Below are 26860 nucleotides of genomic sequence, written 5' to 3'. Positions count from 1 at the left end.
ACCTTGCTTATTATGGAGTTTTTGGATTTAAGCTAGTTTTAGATGTTTCTGATCTCACCTGTATAGCTGAATGAGTTCCTTCAGCCAATGTTCAGTTAGCATTCAGGCACAAACTATAATAATATTGACAAAATAATCCTTTAGAATGTTATACTAACAATGATTTAAAATTTTCAAAACAAAAGTAGAAGTATACACATTTAACATAGAAAAAGTACCCATGTTTTTTCACTATGACTTTAGGTTAAATTATCTGAGCATGTTTTTCCAGTGTGTGATTTTAACTTATGTAAAAGTGGTGTACAGAGATGCTACAGTTACATAGGTCAGGTAGTAAGTACAGTTCACCTCTTCCCATATGGATTTTCTATGATGAGTGATGTCCCCTCAACATGACCACCATAGTTTTCAGCTTACATTACATGAGATTACATTAATTAAAACATGGTTCAACTTTGATAAGAACGAGTGATTTGGGGAGATTTGTAAATGCCTTTCACAGATAACAGCTCACACTAATGCCAAGAGGTAAATTATATGATTAACTTAATATATGTAGATAAAGAAACTAGCTCAGAAAAGTTGTGGTTTAACTGATAGGAAATTCTTGGTTCTTACTATCTTGATAGCTGTAATTGAATAAAAATTCAAGGAAAAGTTTTTAGATCTACTTCCAGAATAACCTTTTTTTTCTCTAATCCATCCAACTGGGTTCATTAAGGAACATGTTAGAAAGAGCAGCTGGGAACTGGTGGCTCACACCTGTAATCCTTGCCATGAACATCAGGAGGAACTAGGTTCAGAGCCAGCCTGGGATCCATCTCTAGTTAGCTGGCAGAAGGCAAGGCTGGAGGTGTGACTTAGGTGGTTGAGGACTAACCAAGAGCAAGTGAGCAGAGAGGCAGGGTGTGAGTTCAAGAAGAGAGAAGGAAGAGCAGAAGCCTTGGCCTGGGTGACATTGGGCTGGACCCCACGCAGCTGGGACACTGAATGGTCACCAAAGGGGGTTAAGTAGCCTGTCCTCCTCAGTAAGGAAAAGGAAATGGGTCATTGGGAAGGGGCCTAAATACCCTGGCAACACAGTGATTCACCAGTGGTCACTATTCACAGGTGTTTGCAGCTTTCAGACCTCATATGAGGTGATTTAAGCAGCCTGGCAAGCCAAGCCAGCCCCAGATGGTGGTTAGCTAGAGAAGGTCATTTATGGAATTCTGGGGGATGATGGGATGTCTCCCATGGTGGCTGGAGACGGGGTGTGGGCTCAGGATTTTGTTCACTGCTGCCCCAGCTCCCGTGACACTGGCTGAGCTAGGTCCTGATGCCCTGCTGCGATGTCACCATTGCTGGAGTACCCAAACAAGCACTGCCCTTCTCCATCATCCTAGCCAGTGCTTACAGTGTCACCCTGTCCTACTGTCTTACTAAACAGTACTTAGTACTCAGTCATCACCCTGCCCTTCTCCATCTTACTAACCAGTGCTTAGTGCCCTGTGTCACCCGTGCTCTTATCAGCCAGTCCTTCTTTCTGAGTCATCCTTTCTTTCCCCACCCCTCATACCCCCTCTGGAAGTGACCCAGCATCATCACTTGTCCTTGGAAGGTGGCAGTGCCATGGAAGCCCCCAGGCAGTGGCTGTGGCATGTGTCCTGCTCGCCATGTCTGTGGACACACAGACCCTGCCACCTGTAACCCCTGGAGACGTTAGAACAGTTGTTCTTCTCTGGACAGCAGTCTGCTTTCAGAGGCCTGAGTTTTGAGTCTGTGTTACCAACAACCATGCCTAATTCCTGCCCTCCCTTTCTAAAGGGAGCCTGGAACTCGACTGTCCATGCAGTCACCAGGGCCACAGACCCTGCAATTGGGGAATGAAGACAATAGAGAACTGGACAGTGTCATTGATGCTGTATTCCTTTAACCAGAACCATGTGTTGGGCAAGGTAGAAACCAAGGCAGCGCTTGCACCTCCCCTGAGTGCAGGGGCCACAGGAATGTTCCAGCACACTGGCTCCTGTGTGGGACAAGTGCATAGGACGTTCCAGCTGGAACTAGAGAGGTGTTGTGGTATATCATACTTATGTCTCCTTTCCTGTGCTGGTATTGTGGCTTGAACTCAGGGCCTAGGTGCTGTTTATGTGCTTTTCACCAGTGCTCTACCATTTGAGCCACAGCTCTACTTCCATTATTTGGGTAGTTAATTGGAGGTAAGAGTCTCTTGGACTTTCCTGCCACAATCTTCAGGTCTCAGCCTCCTGAGTAGCTATAATTACAGGTGTGAGCCACAAGTAGCAGGCACATTGTACTTCTTGAGGGAAGATTTATTCTTCATATACAAAATATGACTGAAGTTAAACATGTAAAACAGGGTCTAACGTTTTAATAGCTGTGCTTGAAGCTGATTTTCCAGAAAATAATCTGTTGTTTTTTATCTTTGGAGAAAGGACTTAGTTTATGCCACAAATACAATTAGGTGAGTAATCTTGACTCAAATCAACTTTAGTTAAAAGAATTACAGCTTTCTATAGAACAAAGGTTTATCAAGATGAAGTGTCTGAGATAAGCTGTTTGGAAGGCGGCGGCATCTATTCTGAGCACTGTCCCTGATGCCACACAAGGCATGGATCCTCCATCGTTCTGCAAGCGTGGCAGTGCCTGTGATTCACACTGCACTCCTTTGCAAAGGAACTCTACTTTTAAAATCTTGGAATTTTAGCAACACTGCCTGGGTATGCTCAGGATTTGTTTTTTTTTTTTTTTAATATCTGTCAGTTAAAAATCTTACAAGGCCAAAGCCAAACACCAGTGGCTCACACCTGTAATCCTATCTACTCTGGAGGCAGAGATTTGGGATTGTGGTTCAAAACCAGTCTGTGCAGGAAAGTCAATGAGACCCTTGTCTCCAATTAAAAGCCAGAAGTAGAGGTGTGGCTCAAGTGGTAGAGTGCCACCCTTGAATGGAGAAAAGCTAAGTTACATTTGAGACCCTGAGTTCAAGCCCTAGTTACAGTCATAAAAAATTAACACACACAGTTATCACAAAGCCAGTGCTAGCAAGACACATTTGAGAAGTTCTGCAGATGTGACTGGATCATGTGATCAGAGTCAAACTTCCCTCTTTCAAGCACAGGGACTCAGCTCTCAAGATCATGTGTATATCTGGCTGCCAGAGGCATAATCAGCTATCAGTAGGTGCTTTCTGGTTATCAGTAACAGAACACAGAAATGCACATGTATGTGAGCTTTGTCAAGGTAGCCACAGGCTCCCTGGGTTAGAAAATAACTTCTTATTTGGAAAAGGAGAGCTCTACTCATAAATTCCTTTGCATAAACCAGCCTGAATATGAATATATGGTAGTACATTATGTACTTTTTATGTTTACAACATTTGGGCAAAGAAGTTCTGCTTAAGTTGTGCTTCCTGTGTATTGACTTGTATTGGGGCTTGAACTCAGGAACTCGGGACTGGGGAACTCTTCTTCAATTCTTTTCACTCAAAGCTGGCACTCTACTTTTTGAGCCACACCTTGATGTCCAGCTTTTTGCTGGAGATAGGCATCTCATGGACTTTCCTGTCCATGCTGGCATAAACCACAATCCCAGATCTCAGCCTCCAAAGTAGCTGAAATTACAGATGTGAGCTATAAACAGTCAATCTTAGAAAGGTCTTGAGGCCACATAGTTTATTAGAAAGATCTTAAGATAAAGGTGTGATGGAATCGGGGGAATAAGGGATGAAACCAGAGAAAATGAATTCAAGTTTACATTTATATTTCCTTTTGGCTGTTTATCATTGTGCACAGTGAAGGCCTAGTCCTGCTGGAGACAGAACTGTCCCTCATGGAACGGGCCCTGGCCCTGGTTACTGTCCCTCGTGAACGGGCTCCAGCTCTGGCCACCATCCGTTGTGGACCAGGTTCAGGCACTGCTCACTGCCTGTCCTGGAACAGGCCCAGGGCCTGGTCACCATCCCTAGTGGAATGGCTCTAGCTTTGGTCACCATGGGGTGGGTAGCACCAACTCCTCCAATCCTCCTAGGCCATTGCACTAGGGCTGAACAAATTCCTTGGCTAAATAGAGAACACTAGAGACATTTTCCAGTATTCAAGATTCCATGGAAAATGTCCACCACATTTCAGCTCTGTTGGGAACCAAAGCAGGTCCAGGCACAGGAACCAGGTGAGACTAATGGAGGGGTGCATCCTTCCTTTAGTTGAGTGTTACCTGAGATGCTAGGCACTCTCCCACCATGAGAGTTACTGTAGCCCCTGAGCTGTGTCAGCAAGCAGGGTCCAGAGTGTCACCATGCATTGCCACTGCTAGAATGCAAGGAGCCCCGGCTCTGTCAGTCGTTTAGGACAGAGCGTAGTGTGCAGTGCAGCATATAGAACAGTGCTATGGTGTTATTGCTAGTAGCTATTGCAATACCTGAAACGAGTGTTATCGGCACTGTCTTGTGGGAAATAAGGGATTTGTTTTCTGTAAAGGATTTTTCTACCTATCTGAAAGCAACATTTTGAATGCTAAGGCCCTGCCACTTTGTTTGAAAAGTCATTAAATCTTGGTACAGTTTTTTTTTTTTTTGTCAGTCATGTAGCTTGAACTCTGGGCCTGGGTGCTGTCCCTCAGCTCTCCAGCTCAAGGCTAGTGCTCTACCACTTGAGCTACAGTGCCACTTCCAGTTTTCTGGTGGTTTATTGGAGATAAGAGTTTCACGAAGTTTCCTGCCCGGGCTGGCTTTGAACTGCGATCCTTAGATCTCAGCATCCTGAGTAGCTAGGATTACAGGCCTGAGCCACTGGTGCCCGGCTTTGGTACAGTTTTAAAATTAGTTTCATGAATAATGGATAATGGGGAAATATTTAGGTTTTTGTTTTGTTTGTGTGTGTGCTAGTCTTGGGCTGGAACTTGGGGCCTAGGCACTGTCCCTTAGCTTTTTTTGCTCAAAGCTGAGGCTCTACTACTTGAGTCACAGCTCCACTTCTGGCTTTCCAGTGCTTAATTGGAGAGAAGAATCTCATTTCAGCTGGTTTGTCTCTGGTTGGTTTTGAACCGAGATCTGAGCTGGACCTCCTGCATATTATGACTATAAGTGTGAGACACCAGTGCCTGGCTTGGAAAATCTTAAATGTAATCTAGTAGTCTTTGTATTTAAGTTTCTGCCAGACTAGAATGCTTTATTATATTTCTGGAGAAATCTCCAGAAATGGTCTATTGGTTTTATTTTTTAAATAGTTCCTGTAGTCTTTGTATTTAAGTTTCTGCCAGACTAGAATGCTTTATTATATTTCTGGAGAAATCTCCCGAAATGGTCTATTGGTTTTATTTTTTAAATAGTTCCTTCCCTTGAATTTGCCCAAACACTAAGAAACAATCTAAGTGCACAGTTTGACATCATTTGTCAAACAAGTTTTCTCCAGCTCCAGAGTAAATCCTTAGTGCTGCAGTTTTGTTTCCAGTTTCCTTTCTGTGCAGCTGGTTACTATTGTACAATTTCTTTTGTTTGGGATTTATTAAATATGCAACATGAATATACTTTGTTTTCTGGCTAGAATATAGAACCCTCCACTTTTTTTCCCAAGACTTTTTATTATCATCTATTAGTTGCACGTGGAGTGGTTTCATTGTGACATTTTGGAACACACATACAAAGTACCCCATCATACTTTTCTGCCTCACTCCTACCTCCCCTGCCCTCCTGAAACAATTTCAGCCGCTTTCATCGATCTACTTACACATATGCATATGTAAAGTATTACAGCCTTATTCAACTGGATGAAAGAAGTGAAATAGAGAGGCCTTAGAGACAACCTGGTCCATAAACACACACACACACACACACACACACACACACACACACACACGGATGGACCAGGCTATCTCTTTACTAGTATTAATTAATTAGGACATTTCTTGATTAATTAGGACCAGTAAAGATTATACTGACTGTCATTTGTGGCATATTGTCAGATAGATCCTTTGGTCAACTACCAGTTGGAATATTAGTCTTTTCTTTATAAACGATAAAAAGCAGTCTGAATATTAGTGATACTATTAAGTCATCAATTGATAAATTTCTCAGTTATCTATATTTTAGTTTAGTTTATGATATATCTGTATTACTAATTTATGCTAGAATTTTTCATTCACATAATTGTTTCCATCTTTGTTTCATTCTGACAGCGGCATTATTTACTGTGAATTTTTGGTCAGCCATAGTTTCTCCTAGTTATTTAATATTTTAAAAGTTGACTCATCCATTCAGAACTAACATGAAAGTTAAACATTTTATTCATGTTATTATGTGTATTGTTCCAATCTGACATAATAATTCATATCATGAACACATTACATGAATATTCATGAGGTGAATAGTGCTCTAGCTGGAGGTAAATCTATACCAACAAGTTTGGTATTACGGTATTACTTATGACATTTTCACTTGCCCATACTCAAGGCTTCAGGGAGGGTGGCGTGGAGGCTGCCATCCTGCTGAGAGGAAGCTGGTGATGGATGGTCGGCAGTGTACAGGATAGTATAGAGCCCAAGTAAAGAATGGCCAGCCAGCCTCTGGGGCTCACACCTGTCATCGAGCTGCTTAGAAGACTGAGATCTGAAGGTTATGGTTCAAAGCCAGCCCAAGAAGGAAAGTCAGGAAGACTCTTACCTCCAGTTATACATCAGGAAGCCTGAATTGAAGGTGTGGCTCAAGTAGTAGAGTGCCAGCTTTGAGCAGAAAAGCCAAGGGAGAGCCCAAGGCCCTGAGTTCAAGCCCCAGGACCTCAGCCACATTCCTTAGCCTCTGTCTTCAGTTTCCTCACCTGTAAAATGAGCATAGTCATCATCATAGAATTTCAAAATGCTTACACAGTGCCTGGCACAAGTCAACATTATACAGGTGTTTTATAGGCCTTATAATGGTACTATAAAGCAATCACTTGTTTTTTTAATGAACTGTATTTGTTCCTAAAATACATTAAAATGTACTTTAAAACCCCTTTGAGTATTTTTGTGAGGCACCAATTGCTATTGTTTTTTATTATAATAAACAACTCATTATTATTAGTTGTTACTAATGATACTATTATTTAAGAAAAACCAGTCAAGTGGGGTGCTGGTAGCTCACGCTTGTAATCCTAGCTACTCAGGAGGCTCATATCTAAGGATTGTGGTTCAAAGCTAGTCTGGGCAGTAAAGTCCATGAGACTCTTACCTCTAATAAACCACCGGAAAACGGGAAGTGGCGCTGTGGATCAAGTGGTAGAGTACTAGCCTTGAGCTGAAGAGCTCAGGGACAGTGCCCAGGCCCAGAGTTCAAGCCTCACAACCAACCTAAAAAAAGAAAAGAAAAACCAGTCAAGCTTGCAGACTTCCTGTTGGAATATATCCTTTAATGTAGAGGAAGCACATTCTTTTCATCTGCTGGATCCATTTTTAAATTTAATTCCATTTTGGAGGATGCTGAAATTGAACCCATGGCTTTACACATGCTAAGCACATACCACTGAGCTCCAACTATGATTCACGAACCATTACTTTTGGATAAAGATTGCCTTTATTTTAAGTTGCATTGTGAAAGTTAATGACAGTATTGATGGAATCATATTTGTCTTCATGTACAAAAAATTTCAACTCATTTATTAACTTAGCTAAATACCTTTTGTGTAACATTTAAACACTGATTTTTGAGCTCCTACCTAGAGAGATTTGAGTCATCCATTCTCTATCTCCATGACAGCTTACTTGGCTCCCTGTCCCTTTTTCTTTACTGCCTCATGCTCCACACTGGACCTGTCACTTTTCATCACTCATGGTTCCCCAGGCTGAGTTCCTGCAGATGAAACCATGGGGCCCTTAAAACAAACAGATTCTAGATCCTTGATACTGATTGCCAGATTGCCCTCCAGAAAGTTCTTTGTTGCTTCTAGAAGAACATTATCTTTGTCCTAATTCCACTCTTTAATCCCTCTTAAGCAGCCTTTTTTGGAACTTTTATATTTCTCTTTGGTTTTAAGCTCAAAAGTGTTTTTTAATAAATGTTTCTTTCAAGGGATTAACAAAGTAATCGTGATGTTATAAATATCCAAAAAACATATCTCTCTTGGTTTTCCTTGGTGAAGGTTTTCAGATGCAACCTTTTTCACTGATTAAATTGTTTCTTTCTAGGGTGAACTTGGAGCAAAAGGAGACCCAGGTGTGCCTGGCTTTAATGGACAAGAAGTAAGCCACTCTTCTTGAATGTTCTGTTTTTAGCCACTGAAATATGCTCTCTACTGTTATGAGGACTGGGCTTTGCTTGGCAGAACCAGCTACAATCAAACACATTTCCAGATCCAGGAAGGCTTTTCTGTGGCTCCTCACACAGCCGAGTGCTTGGTCTCATGGCTGGCAGTTCCTTGGCTCTAGTACTGCATCTGTGCTGTGTCACCCCACCCCCCACCCCGTTCCCCCCAGCAGTTCCTCACTGTTTCTGGCTTGTAGATAAGTTCCCTGCTCACAAGACCAGGAATCACCAAGCTCACATCTGTAACCCAGCTGCACAGGTGGCTGAGATCTGAGGACTGTGGTTCAAAGCCAGCCCATGCAGAAAAGTGCATGAGACTCATATCTTCTGTTAACCAGAAAAAGGCCAGAAGTGGAGCTGTGGTTCAAGTGGTAAAGTACCAGCCTTGAGGGAAAAAGGCAAGCAAGAGTTCAAGGCCCTGAGTTCAAGTCCCAGTACCAGCACAAAAACTATAGGGCTGTATTCAGTTTCTCAATCTCTAAAGGCGAATAGACTGTGGCTGGAGCTCTGCTACTTGAGCCACAACTCCACTTTCAGCTTTTTGGTGGTTATTTCCTGTCCGGGCTGGTTTTCAACTGCAATCCTCATATCTCAACCTCTAGAATATCTGGGATTACAGGCATGAGCCACCAGTGCACAACCTTGATCATTATTAACATGAAAGAAATACAAGCACCTCAAAGATGATATAGCAAAGGGCTGCTGCAGCCAAGCAAGCTCCACATGTGGAGCAACACAAAGATGTTTATAGTTTGTTGATGACAATGTTGGAGTTGACCGAAATGAGCACCGGTTGCCCACACATTTTAATGTCACTGGAGTTTGAAAGTAGGCTAGCTCCGTTTTCAGAGTTAATCAGTAAACACACCTGGCTGAATACCTACTGCATGCACAAGTCTCTGGCAGCCATGGAGGGAGTTCCACCCTGAATGAGCCCAGGACACTGAGACTGGCCACGGTCCCAGGCATGATCTCTGCCCTCTGTGGTTCCACAGGAGCTTGGCATAACCAGGCTACTCGCTCAGCACTAGAATTGTTTAATGGAGCTTGTTAAGGACATCAGAAAGCATGGCATGGCCATTAGCATTTCTCACTTGTTTCCCTAATTCTGTAGGTGGTCTTAATTTCCTTTTCTTATTTTGCCAAGATATTCAGGAGTCATGACCAAAAGAAAAAGCAATGAAAGCTCTTTTCTTTCTCCTCTGCCATCCTGGAAGTAGACAGTTGGCTAAAGTGTCACTGTGCTTCTGGGGGAGAATTGTGCTTTATAAACCACTGCCCTGGGGAACTTGCACTCAGCCCTCTCCCAGCTTATCGGCGCTCCCCATTAAGGAGAGCAGGGGCCTCACACCCCAGGTCTTAGGAGAGGCAAATAGTAAAGTCAGCCTTCTACCTTGAACATTTGAAAAGTATCATTTTCTACTAAATCATGTCATTCGCTATTGTGCTTCTTTTCTTTTCTCTCCTCTCCCTCCTTCCCTTCTTTCCTTCCATCCATCACCCTCTCTCTCCTTCCTTCCCTCTTCCTTCCTGCCTTCCTGCCTTCCTTCCTGCTTGCTTGCTTTCTTCCTTCCTGCTTGCTTGCTTGCTTCCTTCCTTCTTTCTCTTTCTCTCTCTTTCCCTCCCTCTTTCTCTTTCCCTTCCTCTGTTCTTTCTCTCTCCCTCTCTTTCTCTCTCTCTTTTCTCTCTCCCTCCCTCCTTCCTTCTCTCCTTCCCTCTTTCCCTCCTTTCCTTCCTGGCTTGCTTGCTTGCTTTCCTTTTTTTCCAATACTGTGAGTCTTGACCTCAGGGCTTGGGTGCTGTCTCAGCATTTTTGCTCAAGGCTGTTGCTCTGCCTACTGAGCCACACACTCCCTTCAGCTTTTTAATGGTTTATAGAGACTGGAGTCTTATGAACTTTCCTGTTTGGGCTGGCTTTGAAGCGCAACTCTCAGATTTCAACTTTCTGAAGAGCTATGGTTATAGGTGTGAACTCAGCACCCAGCTCATTGCTTAATTTTCAATGCTAAAAAACTGAGCCTGCAAACTAAAGTAGTTCAGCATTTATGCTAGTCCTCTGGTGGCCAGAGCACTCTGGTCCACACACTTAGGCAATGAAAGTCCTTCATTCTGATGCTGCCTCAGTCCAGATTGGAGTGGAGTCACAGCAGAGGAATGGTCAGGAACAGTCAGGACATAAGTGCACAAACTCCATGCAGGAAGGTGGACTGGATGTCCCTGGCAGCTTCTCTGTGTGGTAGTCTTTCCTGATGCCTCCGGCCCACAGCTGGAGATCCATGTATCTTGTAACTGCTTCTTTTGGCTGCTCCCCTCAAAGTGGCCTGCATTCTCTGGAGAGGGAAAACCCTAGGGCAGAGGGAAGTATGCAGTTTGCAGTTTCCAGGCCAGGGGCTACTGATACTGACAGGGCTCATCTCTTCTGTGGGGCTTACGAGGGTAGACAACTAATTAAAGGTAAGCTAATCACTAAGCAAATGTTAAATGTAAGCAAAGCCCAATTTACCAGGACAACACAAAAAGGCTGATATCTTTATACACATATCCTTGACTCTGTGTGTGTGTGTATGTGTGTGTGTGCTTTTTGGTTGAGCTACATAGTATTAATGAACATAATCCCCTTGTAGTTTAAATAGGATGTACCAATCATGCACTGAAATAGTTAAAAACTTGAATTGCTATCATTTAATCTTCACAATGTAAGGCCTGGTCTTTCTTTTACACATTGTAATGTGTAGTTGTTGTTCTGGTGGTGGTAACTGAGAATAGGCTTGGGCAGGTTGTAAGGTTGGCGCTGTGGCCCTTGATGCTCAACAGCCCATGGCTACCTCCAGGTGAGGTGAACTTCTCCCCTCCCCAGCTGCCCTCAGCTCTGAGGCTATGCCAGGAAACCACTGCATACACAGGATTGCCTCTTGGGGCTGGGGGCAGACGGTGGAGATGCAAAATGTGGGTGGGGTAGAGAGCAGAGACAAGAAACATGGACCAAAGTCTGGCACATACTACTTAGGAAGTCATATAAACATTTGCCATTGCAAACTGGGTTAAACAAGAACATTTAGTGAAGTAGGTAGCCCTTTTTGTTTGTTTGTTTGTTTTTGTAGGGTTACATAATTTTAGAAAAGTAGATTTTAATCATCGTGTTTAGTTTTCTCTGCATTTGTATTATGGTCTTTCAAATATCCCTTATCAAAATTATGGCATGTGATGTGTCTAAAATAACCATCTTAATCTCCTTATCCCAATGCAATCTGTGGGCTAGGGATAAAAATACTGACATCACAGAAGCAGAGGTATGTGACAGCTGTCACCACTGCTCAGAAATAAGGTGCAATCACAGAAGCTGGAATAGAAATTAACAAATACCATTACTTTTAAATCATCTGATTTATAAAAACTTTACTAGCATAAATTGATTATATAAAGCCAGGTATTGGTGACTCACACCTATAATCCTAGCTACTCAGGATGCTGAGATCTAAGGATCAAAGTTCAATCAGCCCAAGCAGACAAATCTGAGTAACTATTATCTCCAATTGGCCAGCAAAATCCATATATAGAGATGTGGCTCAAGTGGTAGAGGATCAATCTTGAGTGAAAAAGCTTGAAGACCATACCCAGGCCCTGAGTTCAAGCTCCAATATGGGCAAAAAAACCCCACAAAACCCTAATGGTATAAAGAGGTATCATCATAATGTTTACATACACATGTGTAATGACTTTTATCAAATTCATCCTATCCATATTGCTCTCTCTTAGCCCCTCTTTTTCCACCTTCCCTTCTGAACAGATTTTAATGGATATCTATTTTCTATTTTCTACTTTTATCATACTTATTCCTATTCCCTCTCTTTTCCTCTTCCCTTATTTCCTCCCAAGTAATCTCCCTTTAATAATCATATTTAATAATCATCTATCTGATTTATGTTTGATCCTAGGATTTGAACCTCGAGCCTTGGTATGGACCAGGCAGGAACTCAACCACTGAGCTACAACTAAACCCAAATAATCTGATTTTTAAAGACACTGCATCCTTGAGTGCTAAGTCTTACAATAACAGTATTGAGCTCTACTTGCTTTTCTTACAATTTCCATTGCAGTGTTCTTCCTCCATTCCCCTTTGCCCTTAGATAAGACTTTCTGCCTCCAAATTACATGCAGAGTCAACTTTTAAGATCTTTTTATAAATTTTATTTTATTGTGAAGATGCTGTACAGAGGGGTTACAGTTATATGAGTAAGGCACTAAATGCATTACTTGTCCATCATTGTTACCCTTTCCTTTCCTTGTTGTTGTCCCATTATCCCTTCCCTCCCCCACCTCCCACAGTCTTCCCGTCCCTCCATCCCCTTTCCCACCCGAAGGTGTAAAGTTCATTTCCAATATACTGTCCTGTGGGAATCCTTGTTGCAATGGGTCATCCTATGTACTTGTTTCAGCGTTTTGTTGCTCTCTTTCCCCTCCTCAGATTAGATAAATGTATATACAAGATGCAGAGTACCAAAATCGAGTACAGTGTCAACAGAGGATATGCCACAGGGGAAAGATCATACAAAGGAAACAACAACAACAACAAATAAAATCACATGGGACATTTAAAACAATAACAATAAAGACAGACCTCTGTGTCCATATCTTGGGGTTCATTTCACTTAGCATCATCTTATATGGTCATTTGTAGATGGTTTTTGATCTTTTCAGCTATCTGATAAGATTATCCTATATGTATGCTAATTATTGCAAATAAGGAAAAACAATAGGACCTATGTTTCTTTGGGACTGGGTAACTTCGCTTGATATGATTTTTTCCAAGTCTTTCCATTTCCTAACAAATAGGGTGGTGTCATTCTTTCTGATGGAGGCATAGAATTCTATTGTGTATATATACCACATTTCCTTGATCCATTTATCTCCTGAGGGGGATCTGGATTGGTTCCATATCTCAGCTATGATAAACAATGCTGACATAAACATAGTTGTGCTGGTAGCTTTAGTATGGTCTTGTTTGTGATCATTTGGGTAAATGCCCAAAAGTGGGATTGCTGGGTCATAGGGGAGCTCTATGTGGAGTCTTTTGAGGAACCAGTATACTGCTTTGCAAAGCGGTTGAACAAATTTACACTCCCACCAACAATGCAGTAGGGTTCCCTTCTGTCCACATCCCCTCCAGCATCTGTTGTTATTAGATTTCTTGAGTATAGATTCTAACTGGGGTGAGGTGGAATCACAATGTTGTTTTGATTTATATTTCTTTTATGGCCAGAGAAGTTGAGCATTTCTTCCAGTGTTTACTTCAGAGAAGTTTCTCTTTAAATCTTTAGCCCACTATTATTAATGGGGCTGTTGTTTCTTTAAGGATTTTTGGGTGACTCTGTTTTTTGAGTTCTAAGTATATTTTAGCTATGAGGCCCTTGTCTGTTGTATAGCTGGTGAAGCTCTTCTCCAAAAAAAATAGAATGGAAGAAAGTCTCTTCAGTAAATGGTGCTGGAAAAATTGGTTAAACACCTGTAGAAAACTAAAAATAGATCTTTATATATCACCCTGCAGGATAGTCAACTCCAAATGGCTCAAAGAACCTTGAAGTCAAAGCAGACACCCTGAAAACATTACAGGAAGGAATATGAGAAACTCTAGGGCTCCTTGAAATTTTCTTAATAAAGACCCAGAAACAGGACAAATCAAAGAAAGGTTGGACAAATTGGATTGCATGAAACTGCAGAACTTCTTCATGGCAAAGGACATAGCTAGCAAGATCAACTTTTGAGATCTTAATCTTAGAATGTGTCTCATATTCAGGGTCTCTTCCATTGGGCGTTTGGTGCTTTGGGTGAGTACTGAGCCTTTCTCCCTAGCACCCACTAGCCATTGAGAATATCACTAGTGTAACAGGAGGAGGAAACATGGCACGCTGGTGCCTTGGAGCATGCATTGTGTGCAGCCGGCAAAATATGACTGCTATTGATTCACCAACTGAGGGTGAAACAGCAGAGAGGATGGATGACTGACCACCCTGTGCCTATGCTTGAGAAACAAAGCAGCATGTGCTCAGGTGCCTGGTGCCTGGCAGGATGTCTTCAACCACACGAGTCTCAGGATCACTGTCAGCCTGTTACTTACAACTGTGTTACGGGAGTGCTTAAACCACCCAGGTTATGTGTAGACTGTTGTTCTCCTGGATGCTTCTGACTTCTCCATTTCTAAAGTCTTCATTAGCTCCAGTGGAGCTGGGAGCGCCTCCCCTGCCCTCAGCTCTCACCTTAATGACAGAACTCAGTATACACAGGACTCTGTAGACACAGACTCAGGACTCACAGGACTCCATATTCAGAGCTACTCAGTTCTCACAGGACTGCTCATAAGAGCCTAAGTATTCAGAGGTTCTTAGTATTCACACAGACTCATTACTCACAAGACTCAGTAGTCACACGGACTCAGTACTCTCAGGACTCAGTATTCAGTACTCACAGGATTCAGTATTCACAGGGATTCTGTTCACAGGAATCTGTATTCTCATTCACTCACTGCAAAAATAGCTGAATTCATTTTCTCGGAGCAGTTAGAGGCCTAGACCATGTTCGTCACATGGCTTCAGCCATTCTTCATTACTTTATTGTTGCATGTTATTCTTTCCTATTGGCTGCATGATTGGGATGGACAGGATGTGTCTGTCTGTGCCAAATCAATTACCAATCAGCAGTATTTACAACATCCACAAATTTAGTCCAAAGTGGATATGTAAAGCTCACATAAATCTAAATGCTGCTGTCACAGAAGGAAAATTAATGTGATTTCAGCAGGAAGCAAAGTTGTACAAATACATGCTATTGAGGATGGTTGCTGATTTACTTTATCTGTGCCATGCACAGATGTTGCTCGGGTTTTGAGAGCCAGTCATCTTTATTTCTCTTCAAACAACAAAGGGAGAAGAGAAGGGTTTGAGGGTTCTCTCAGTTATGATAGGTTTGTCACTAGTGGCTTGTTAGAAAGCAGAGTGTGTGTGACATGGCATGTGGAGTTGATAATGTCTGTGTTCTTTGTGCAGGGTTCCAAAGGTGATGTGGGTCCTGTCGGCCCACCTGGACCTAAAGGAGAAAAGGTACTGTGTCTGTTGTGTCTTCCCTCTCATTCTAGCCTCTCCACAGGGACTTTCTTGTGGATCTAGTTGTCAAAAGACATTGTAAGATGAACTGGGCACTTGTGGCTCACTCTGGGAATTCTGGCTACTCAGGAGGCTGAGATCTGAGGATTGGGTTCAAAGTCAGCCCAGGCAGGAAAGCCCATGAGATTGTTACCTCCCATTAACCAGCAAAAAGCCAGAAGTGGAGGTGTGGCTCAAGTAAAAGAGCACCAAAACTGAGTAAAAAGCTCAGGGACAGTGATTGGGCCCTGAGTTCCAGCCCTAGAACTGGCACTTTTTTTTTTTTAACGAATCAAAGCCTGTTCTATTGAACACATTAGGACAATGTTTTCATTTAATTAGCCTGAAAGATGTAGATGCAAGTTGACATTAGCATGTTTGTTAAGATTTCCCCTTTTCTCACCCTTGTCTGACAGCATAAGGAATTAAATCCCCAACATAGCAAAGATGTCGGGATACTCAGCCAACAGCACCAAGCAGCAGTGCAGGGCTAGCTCTGCAGGCCTGGGCAGCAGGGCTGGGCCTGACAGCTGGATGTAGCACCAGGGAGACCCACTTACTATGCCTGCCGGTTCTCACTTGAATGTCAGAAAAAAATTATGTCACCACCACGCTTCCCAGCTGTCACTTTGGCAAGCAGCCATATTTGAGAAGAAATTATTTCTTCTAATTTTGGATTACTAGTCAAAAGAATAGAAAATTTGACAATTTTAGATTCTCAAAACAAGTTCTCTGGCTGAAAAAAGTGCATTTTTCTAATATTAGCTCTAAAGGGAGCAGAATAAAGTTTTCATGGTGCCCAGACTTAATTAAGACAAATTCTATTTTGATGTACTTCAAACTTTATCTATTAATATTGTTCCTATAGATTCTAAAACTTATAAATAATGTACAAAGAGGGGCTCCTAGAAATTCTAACTTTTTTCTTTTTTTCTTTAGGGTGACATGGGACCCCCAGGACTCCCAGCCTTAACTGTAAGTATTTCTGGAATAAAAATTCAAAATAGAAATGTTATTCTATTTATTCATGCTATAAGATGGCTGAATGACTTAAATTGTACAGAATTTCAGGCTGAGCGCCAGTGCCTCACCCTATAATCCTTGCTGTTCAAGAGGCTGAGCTAGGAGGATCCCAAGTCCAAGTCAGCCCATGCAGACAAATCCAAGTCATCCTTATCTCTAATTAGCCTAAAAAAAGTCAGAAGCTAAGGGGTGGCCTAAGTGGTAGAGGACCAACCAACTGAAAAAACTAAGCAAAAGCATGAGGCCCAGAGTTCAAGCCCTAGTTCCAGAAGATGCATAGGCATGCATGCACATGTACACACATACACACTCATCACATAGAATTCAAGAATTGAAAATGACCAGTGTGCACACAGCCTGCTTTCCATCTGAGACAGAGCCGGCCACAGCTGTGAAACCCTGCACTGTCAGTCTGCTGTTTGCCGCAGTATTCTGCCATCAGGACCTCCTGAGCAGTTCTTGTCCTTCATTGTGTTCATCATTGTGTCCCTTCAATGTTTGATTACACATTCTTTTCAGTCAGAAGTAGATCACAAATAAATGAAAGTAGTGTTATTTTTGCAAAACTGTAGACTAAACAAAAGCCACTATCCAATGGGTAAAAAGCTCCCTACTAAGACCCATTTGTGAGTCCCCTACCTGCCCCCTCCCCCCGCAATAGTCCAAGTCCTTTGCTGTTTTCCTTTGATTTGTAAATGATAAAATGGCAATGTTTCCATAATAGATTTCTGAGAAAAGTTCATAATGTGCATGTAATGGGATTGTTCTCAATTAAGTGGTTCATCATTTATTAAGCATTTATCATAAATATCCAGTGGTTTGTATGTAGATACAATTTACTCCTATAATTTTTTTGACTTTTTATTATTAATTTTTTTATTGTGAAAATACTGTACAGAGGGGTTACAATTACATGAGCAAGGTAATGACTACATTTCTTATCAAGAATTGTTGCCTCCTCCTTTGTTTCCCCTTACCATTCCTGCCCTCCCATCCCCGCCCCCCCCCCACCACCAAAGTTGTAAAGTTCGTTTTTCAACATAACGTCTCCTTGCAGTGGGTCCACCTGTATCCCTATTCAAACAACTTGTTTTTCCCTTCCCCTCCCCAAATTACACCGACATTAAATACAGTGAAAATGGGTTATACAGTGGGGGAGGGACATACAAAGCAACAAAGAAGTCATCTTATAAATATGTTAGAAATAATAGCAAGAAAAAAACCATATGAATCCTTATCTTGGGGTTCATTTTGCCTAACATCAACTTACCTGACCTTTTCTGCTTATCTCAGACATATACTAGTTATTGCAAATAAGGGAAACCATGGGACTTATGTTTCTTTGGGCCTGGCTTACTTCACTTAATATAATTTTTTACAGGTCTTTCCATTTCCTAACAAATGGGGTTTTATAGACCATGAAAGATTCTCATTAACTTAAAATTTTGGTCTATTATTCTAAGCTTAATAGAAAAGAGGAAAAATTTTTATTTTTTTATTTTTAAAGATCATTTGTAGCCTGAGGCCTCTTAAACTTTACCCAAGGACATAAATTAAGCATTTACTCCTCAGCCTTTGAAGACTGGTAGGGTGGTGGAAATCAGATGTCCTAGAAGCAGGAACTGCTTCTGTTCTGTGGCAGGAACTGCCCAGGTGGCACACACGGGAAAGCCAATTTGGGAATAGAATTTGCTGCTTCTAATACTTATTTTGAAGGTGGAATGTAACTTTTTTAGGGGACATTTTCTCTGCATCCTATTCCATTTTTTATGATTGTGGAATTCAAGATGTAATGTGGTGTGAGTCAGAGTTAAGGCAGCTCATTTGAACCTGCTTTTTCTCAGCTGAGTTATTTGCTGTTCCAGTTCACTTTTAGTTTGATTCTCTACTCATTCTCAACTCTTGTTTAAAGATCCATACACAATCCATGCCTATCATTCACCTGAAATACTCATCTAAAGATATGGAAAGACAAAAAAACTAGAAAGGATTCTGTTCTACAGAGTAAAATACTAATATTATTTGTATATTATTATTGTATATGCTTGCCATTATTTCCTTTAAAATGAAGATAACCAACTGTTGCCTAGAAAATAGAGTTTATATCAATCTATCATATATTAAATATTTCACTGATGCAGGTTCATATATTACTAATACAGGATAATATATTATTAATTGAGGTGATTGATAAATCTTCTGGAACCAAAATGACTGGACCAGCGTTATATTTGGGTTAAGTGAGGCATGGATTTATAGGAGCTGATCAACTTAAGAGTTCATCCAGAATGGTTTTCTGAGCTACTCATTAAAACCACTGACAGCTTTAGGAAATGCAGATACTGGGGCTCTAGACCCAGAATTTCTAATTCCAGAGATCGCATATGGGACCCATCAAAAGTTCCCCAAGTCCCCAAGTTCCTGAAAAATGTAGCCCGAGCTGACAGCTATTGCTGCTGGACACCAAGGGAACATGTTCTCCAGCGATTTGCAGAGTCCTGTGCTCAGAATGCTGGGGAAGACTGGCTTTCTTTTAAAAACCACTTATGCGGGGACACCAGGCAGAGTGTGGGGGACACCAGGCCGAGTGTAGGGGGGCAGCAGGCTGAGCATGCGGGGGCGACAGGCCGAGAGGCTAAGTGAGGACTCCAGGCCAGGCTCTGGGGACACTAGGCTACATATTGCCATATTTTTATTTTATTTATTTATTTATTTTTGGGTCCGGTCGTGGGGCCTGAACTCTGGGCCTGGGCGCTGTCCCTCAGCTCTTCAGCTCAAGGCTAGCGCTCTACCACTCGAGCCACAGTGCCACTTCCGGCTTTTTTTTTCTTTTTGCTTATGTGGTGCTGGGGAATCGAACCCAGGGCCTCATGCATGCAAGGCAAGCACTCTACCACTGAGCCATCTTCCCAGCCCATCCATATTTTTATTTTTAAGATTAGCTTTAAGCCATGGATAATGATGTGCTTAGGTGTGCTTATTTTTAAATTCATCTTAATCAGTCGTATGAATTTACCTCACATAATTTGGGAGAATTTTTGGTCTTTATTTTATCATGTATGTTTTCCACCCCCATTATCATTCTCTTCTGGAATACCAATTGCGTTTAGGTTAGTTTGTTTTTATATAATGCTCTAGTTGTCCAAGCAAACTGTTCGAGTTTTCTGTTTAATATGTTGTTTTGGGAAATAGGTCATTTTTAGTGAATTGTCAAGTTTATTCATGCTGGGTCATTTTCATTCTAAAGTTCAAACAATTGTTTGAGTATTTCATTTTAGGTCACATTTTTAAGTTAGTGAACTTTCTTTTTTTCTTTTTCCTTTTTTGCGGGTTGTGAGGTTTGAACTCTGGGCCTGGACACTGTCCGTGTGCTTGTTTACCAGTTTGAGCCATAGCTCCACTTCTGGCTTTCCTGTGATTAATTAGAGATAAGAGTCTCAAGGACTTTCTTGCTTGGGCTGGCTTTGAACTGCAATCCTCAACTCTCAGACTCCTGAGTAGCTACAATTACAGACATGAGCTACCTGTACCTGGCTGAACTTTCTATTTAAAAGTAAATAGTATCTATTTCATTGTTGCCATTTTCTGTCTCTTCCTTCATCAAGCATATTTTTCTTCTTGGTCTTGACAATGCATTTTCAATTTTAAAATACTTTTTTTTCAGTGCTGAGTAATATCACTATTTCTGCTGATGGTTGTCTTTAGAATGTGTTGTGTTCTACCTACTTATATGTATTTTTGTCTTGCTTTGGATGCTGTGAATAATAACTTACAGGAATTCTAAATTCCATGGTGTTTTTCTGGAAAGTGCTAATATATATCTTAGTGGGTCAGTTAAATTGGTGAGATTCCTGTTGTAAACTCAGCATCCCTTTTCATTTCCAGCAGCTGTTATTCCTTTTTAATAAAGTTTAACCCCCGCTCCCTGGACAAGAAGTCATTCATAGCTTTGGACAGTATACATACTGAATATGGGACTCTGTACAATCTAATGCTGTTTAAAGCCCCAAGGTTAGGAGGTGTCAGCAAATCAGACTTTCCTGGGAGCTCTTTGGCTGCCCCATAAATGAGGAACATTTTGCAAACACCATTGTCAAGTATTGAAACACACTGTGACAGATTAGAAGTGCTACTTCTGAGTGACCTGTTACAGAATGAAGTTTGATTGCTTTTAATTTAATTTTACTTTTTGTTTCTTTTTGATCTTTCAGCAGTTGTACAAAGGGGTTTCAATTCAGCATGTCAGTTGATGAGTACAGTGCATCTTGATCTGTGTCAACTTTCTACCATTCTCCCACTTCTCCCAGCCCACATATCCCCTCCAGGGACCCAATTCCATTTTCACATGTGAACATTGAATATTACGACTGTCCCCCTCCACTTGACCTTATCCTCCTCTGACAAAACACGTTTCAGCTTCCTGGCAAAAAATTTATATAAATATTTGAAATAATATATGTGGTAGTTTTCCTGAGATACTATATTCTGATTGCTAGAAAACTGAGTTCTTAATGGTAAGCTGACACTGAATCAGTAAATTCCTGGTGAATTTCTAGCCTTGTGTCTACTGTTCATAATCAGCAAAGTAGATTCATATGAATAAAACCAAAGCAGAATTTGGGCATGGCACAGAGCCTGGCCGCGGGTACTGGCCAGTGCCCCTGTTGCCCGCCCCGTTCCTCCTCTGGTTCCTGTGAGTCGTGTCAGGAGACAGGTGACGGGAGGGGAGAGGGCTTTGTGATGAAATAGAGCTACTAATTTTAGTTCTCAGGAAGATGGCTGTGTTGTCTGACCCTGTCTCTTTGGGGAGTCATTAAGTGCTCGTCCAGATGGCACCAAATGCTGACACCGAAGCCACGAGTTAAGCCTACCAGCAGCAGAAGTGCCTGAGACACGGTGACAAGGCGACCTAAGGCCAGCTCCGGGAGGCCCAGATTAATCCAGCTTAAGAGAAAATGAGGCACGGAGACAGAACACGGCTTTCCTGCTAAGAAAACTATCTTAAATACCCGGAGCAACTGAGAGAAAATCTCAGCTGGTCATTTATAAATCAAGTGACAATTAACAGATGGCCCTAGAGCAGGGGAGGCCACACCACGTTCCTAGATGGGCATGTGCAAGACAGTGGCTCAGTGAACAACCCCGTACAAGACAGTGGCTCGGTGAACAACCTGGGCTCTCCTGCCCTGCTTTACTCACTTTACCCATGCAGCCATGGCATGTGCTAGGAACTGGGCCAGGCACTGGGAATACAGAAATAAGCAATCCCCAGGGCCACTGACTTTAACTGACTTAAGCAACCAGTGAGTTAATCTTGATTAGTATAATTAGTATATAAATAGTCTACAATATTTGTGCAACTCTTTGTATGCTGACAACTCAAACATCTAGTTATTTCAAAGTAAACAATCCTGCTGGAACTTCTATGTTTCAACATAGTTATTTACATTAGGGTCATAGAATTAACCAATAAGTAATCCTTTTTAAAAGTTCGTAAGGAACTCATTGCCAGTTCTTTTAAGGTTGGATAAAAATAGAGAAGTTCACATTATTTGCTCACAGAGATAATTCCTGTTTTTCCAGTCTACGCTAAACTGTGCAATGAGTTGTACATATTTATAAGTGCATATTATACATATATATTATGCATATTTATTAGAATATATAAATATGTATTATACCATGGTAATTAGTAGACAATACAATCTAATATAATTTTAAATTCCTCACATATCAATGTCTGACTTATTTGTGTATTCTGTCTGTGAGTTATCTAAATCAGTATTACCACTTCTAAAAAGTTGCATAATTCATATTTAAGTCATTAACCTTCTGCAGTGAATGATCCAACTACATATTGGCATTTGGGTTACCTGTGGATCAGCAGGAAAACAAGCAGTTGTTACACATTGCCAAAATCAGCCTTTTTTCAGTTCGTGAATAGAAGACTTAGATAAGTATGTTGATTAAAATAAGAGCTGCTTCTTTAATGAGATAAGTATGTTGATTATAGGAGCTGCTTCTTTAATGTAAAGCTATTTTTACCTCCTCCATAAGGAAATACAGGCAAATTGATGCTGATGGCCTTAGAAGATTCATGTTTTAGCCTCAGAAGAGATTTGTTTTGGAAAAATCTCACAGCTCATTCAATTTGGCTGCGATTTGAATAGTTTTCACTAGATGAATGATTTGAGAATAGCTCCCTTTGCCCGTCTTTTAATAGTTTGCTTCTGTTTCAACAGGCATATCAAATTGTTTTCATCCAGTGTCTCAATTACTCATCTTAAACCTCAAGAGTATACTAAGAGTATACTTACTTTCCTAAAAGTGAAATGCATGGGCAATTTGGAACATTTAGGCTATTGTTATTTTATTTTGTGTTGATATATTCAGTAACCAAGAAAATAAAATATATCTCAAATGCCATTAGAAAATTACATAAGGGGTAAGCCTTTTAAAAAAATTGCATGCACTAAAACATGTATGTATTTAAGCCATAAAGCTGCATTAAAATTAGTTTAATTCCACATTACAAATCTTTGTGGTAGAGCTTTATATTAATCTATAAAGTGAAACCCCCCAAAATGGCCATTTTCTAACAAGGATTCAAATCATACCCCATGCCAATTAACTTTCTAACCATCCTAACACACCTACCACAGATGCACACGGAGCTCAGCTGTCCAGGTTTTTGTTGCATGATCTACAAAGTGCAGCAGTAATGTTGCCTGTTGCACATGTTGGAGTGATATTTAATTAGTTAGAATATATTGCAAAGGTTTTAGAATAATGATTGCACTGGGTGGCAGTGGCTCATATCACCTGTGATCCTAGCTACTCAGAAGGCTGAGGTCTGAAGATCACATCTTGAAGCCAGCACTGGCAGGAAAGTCCATGAGACTGTTATTTCCAATTAACCATCAAAAATCTGGAAGTGGAGCTGTGGCTCAAGCACCATCTGTAAGCAAAAAAGCTTAAAGACAGCACCCAGGCCTTTAGTTAAGCACCAATACAGGTGCAAAAAGAAATAAATAATTGTTCCCTTCTACAATTTCACCTAAATGGTGAAGATAAACTGTAACTTAAATATATCCCACCCCAATCCTCTAACCTTCTTCCAGTATATTCTACTTGTACTTCCAAAGGAGTCTTCAGGTGAGATGCATTGGATATGCTTTGTCTTCCCAGTGGATTCAACCGCACAGAGCCTTTGTTTTGGTCTGCAGAATACTGAGCAGAGGTAGGATTTCTTAGCTGAGGAGACACCTCCACGTGGCTTCCACATGGATAAGGGCTCTGAGTCCTCACTGATGTCCCTTTGTCTCTGAAGGAAGCATTCCTACAGCAACAGTGGCCACCTCTGGTAGCTCATCACCAGCTCCTGGCTAGCTTCTTGGCGAGTTTCTGTTGTTTCTAGTGATATTGTAACTGTAGAATTCGGTGACTTTTTTCTTTTGTTTTTTTCTTTTGTTTTTTTTTTTTTGTCGGTCGAGGGGCCTGAACTCGGCCTGGGCACTGTCCCTCAGCTCTTCAACTCAAGGCTAGCGCACTACCACTTGAGCCACAGCGCCACTTCTGGCTTTTTCTGAATATGTGGTGCTGCGGAATCGAACCAAGGGCCTCATGCATGCGAGGGAAGTACTTTACCACTGAGCCCCCTTCCCAGCCAGACGTTTTTCTTTAATAGTGCATTTGTCAGTGAAAGCATTTGTCTTCTATGAAGAAGAAATGCATACAGATACCCTGTGTCACATCAAGTGGATTTTGTCTCTGGTATGCTGTGCTAATCATGCCAGACAAGGCCAGTGTCCTTTGGAGGTAATCCCATGCTGGGAAAGGAAAATCCCCACGGTTCACCTTATACCTGCCAGTATTCTAAGAGTGGAGGCATTCTAACCATAATGCCTCTGTGCTTTCACAGAACACTTTTCCCTCTGTGCTTTCCCTAAACGCTTCAGCAGTGTGTTCAGGGGGGCCTTTCCCATTCATCCCTGTGGGTGTTGTAGAATCATTTCACCAATAAACATAAGCACTGGGATTTCAAGGGTGATACCAGAAGCCAGTCACACTCTGTTTTTAATTTTAATGTATTTATGTTGTTAGCTGTTCATTTGTTTATTTGTTGAGCCAGTACTGGGGCTCGAACACCGGACCTCCACTCTTGCTTTGTCACTGAAGGCTGACCCTCTACCACTTGAGCCACAGCTCCATGTCTGGCTTTTTGGTGGCTAATTGGAGATCAGGAGTCTCGTGGGCTTTCCTGCCCCAGCTGACTTGAACCACAACCCTCCTGAGTAGCTAGGGTCACAGGTATGAGCCACATACGCCAACTCTATTTCTTAGAGTTGGTGAAATTAGATGAGACGATTGAAAACAATCATGCAGTGTAACTAGTGGTTACTGACACACTAAAAGATATTGAATAAACTGTCAGTGCTCTTCTTCCTGATTGCTGTGAATACACGTAGCTCATTCAAGAATTCACTAAAATGATGATAGAAGTTTGCAATAGGCCTGTCCTGTCTTCTTATTCTATGTGAGTACAAAGTCCCTTTATCTGTGTTCCTACTGTCCTTTCCCTCAGTATTGTTAGTTTCCTTGTGTTGGCTCTTCAAAGTATCTTCCATACTTGAGAATACCTTGACTCTTAAACTACCTTGGTTTATTCACTAGATAGACTGGTTACTTCTTATATTTATTATTTACTGCTGGTCCTGGGGCTTGGACTCAAGGCTTGAGCACTGTCCCTTTGCTTTTTTGTACAAGGCTGGTGCTCTACCACTTGAGCCACACCACCAGTAATGGGTTTTGGTGGTTAATTGGAGATAAGGGTCTTGTGAACTTTCCTGTCCAGGCTGGCTTCAAACTGAGATCCTCTGATCTCAGCTTCTTAAGTACTTAGGATTACAGGTGTGAGCCACTGTGTCTGGCATGAAAAGAGTTTTGATTGTTCCATTTCATTGAAATTAATTTAAAAAACCCACCAAATATACTGTCCTTTCATGCCAACTTCTTAGTATTTGAAATTGAACATTAGGGAGTTTGTTCCCTGTGTCTATAGGCTGGTAGACTGAAGAGCAGTCAGTCCATGTCACTAAGCTAATAAACTGAAAAGTGATGCTGTAACATCTCGGCCATATGTGTGATGTACTGTGACCACTCTCATAAATGCTCTTCACACTGAACTGGAGTTATGTTGACACAGCCTGGACTCCTTCCATCTGGAGAAAGTACACAGCTTGATAGTTTGATTTTTTATGTTATTTGTTCGATTTGTCCCTAGGTACCAGTGGCTCATACCTGTAATCCTAGCTACTCAGAAAGCTGAGATCTAAGGGTCACCATTCAGAGCCCAGGCAGGCAGGAACATCCATGACACTCTTATCTCCGTTAGCCTGAACAAAACCAGAAGTAGAGCTGTGGCTCAAGGGATATAAAGTACCAGCATTGAGGAAAATAAGCTAAGGGTCAGCACCCAGGCCCTGAGTTCAAGCCCTTCTACTGGAACTTAGTAAAAGAAAAAAGAGCTGGGTGCTGGTGGCTCACGACTGTAATCCTAGCTACTCGCAGTTTGAAGCCAGCCTGAGCAGCCTGTGAGACTCTTATCTCCAGTTTGTGAGACTCTTATCCCCAATTAATCACCTCCACACAGGAAGTGGTGCTGTGGCTCAAACTGGTAGAGTGCTAGCCTTGCACACAGAAGTTGAAGGATAGTACCCAGGTCCTGAGTCCAAGCCCTATGACCAATGGGGCTGGGAGTGGGGCGGGGTGGTGGTGAGGAGACTGATTGCTCATTGACCTGCAATAGAGTATGCATGAAAAATGAATATAGCTCTCAGGTTTATTTCATTAAGTCTTAGGAACATTTTCAAGAATCATTATTAGAAACAAAGCTGCTAGCATTCATTTTCCCACACAACATGCATACAGGGCCAATAAATTCACACATCAGCTTTTTTATTAATGCATAAATTACTGAAATTTACTGTCAAGTTCATTTTTGATTCACAGGCATTCTTCATGGTTTTACAAATCAAGAATGAACTATCTGATGTTTCAAAAGCCATCATGGAATTTTTCTGTGCGGCAGTTAGAAACTTCATTCAGTCTTCACAGTCCATCTCTTGGCTTTATCAGCACTAAGCACAAATTAAGTCTAATGACAAAGCTGTGATTAAAAATGCATCTTATTGTTGGGTGGTGGTGGCTCACACCTGTAATCCTAGTTATTCAGGAGGCTGAGATCTGAGGATAGTGGTTCAAAGCCAGCCTGGGCAGGAAAGTCCGTGAGAATCTTAACTCCTGTGGCTCAAGTGGTAGAGCACTCGCCTTCATCTGAAGAGCTCAGGGACAGCATCCAGGCCCTGAGTTCAAGCCCCACACTGACAAAACAAACTTTAAAAATGCATCTTCTGCCAGACAC

General features: G+C 41.6%; 1 protein-coding gene across 1 annotated transcript in view; it reads left to right on the top strand.

Moving 5' to 3' along the window:
- The window catches only part of Col19a1 (collagen type XIX alpha 1 chain), a 224029-nt gene that overhangs the window by 78481 nt on the left and 118688 nt on the right, over positions 1-26860 (top strand). Inside the window, exons 10-12 of the mRNA XM_042668576.1 lie at positions 8161-8214; positions 15319-15372; positions 16354-16389. Of these exons, the coding sequence (XP_042524510.1) occupies positions 8161-8214; positions 15319-15372; positions 16354-16389 (144 nt within the window). The remainder of the gene's footprint in view (positions 1-8160; positions 8215-15318; positions 15373-16353; positions 16390-26860) is intronic.

This window comes from Dipodomys spectabilis, unplaced genomic scaffold, assembly GCF_019054845.1.
Source record: "Dipodomys spectabilis isolate Male_0828 unplaced genomic scaffold, ASM1905484v1 ptg000457l, whole genome shotgun sequence".
NCBI lineage: Eukaryota > Metazoa > Chordata > Mammalia > Rodentia > Heteromyidae > Dipodomys > Dipodomys spectabilis.
Note: the sequence above shows the minus strand (reverse complement) of the source record. Positions and strands in the feature narration are given on the sequence as shown.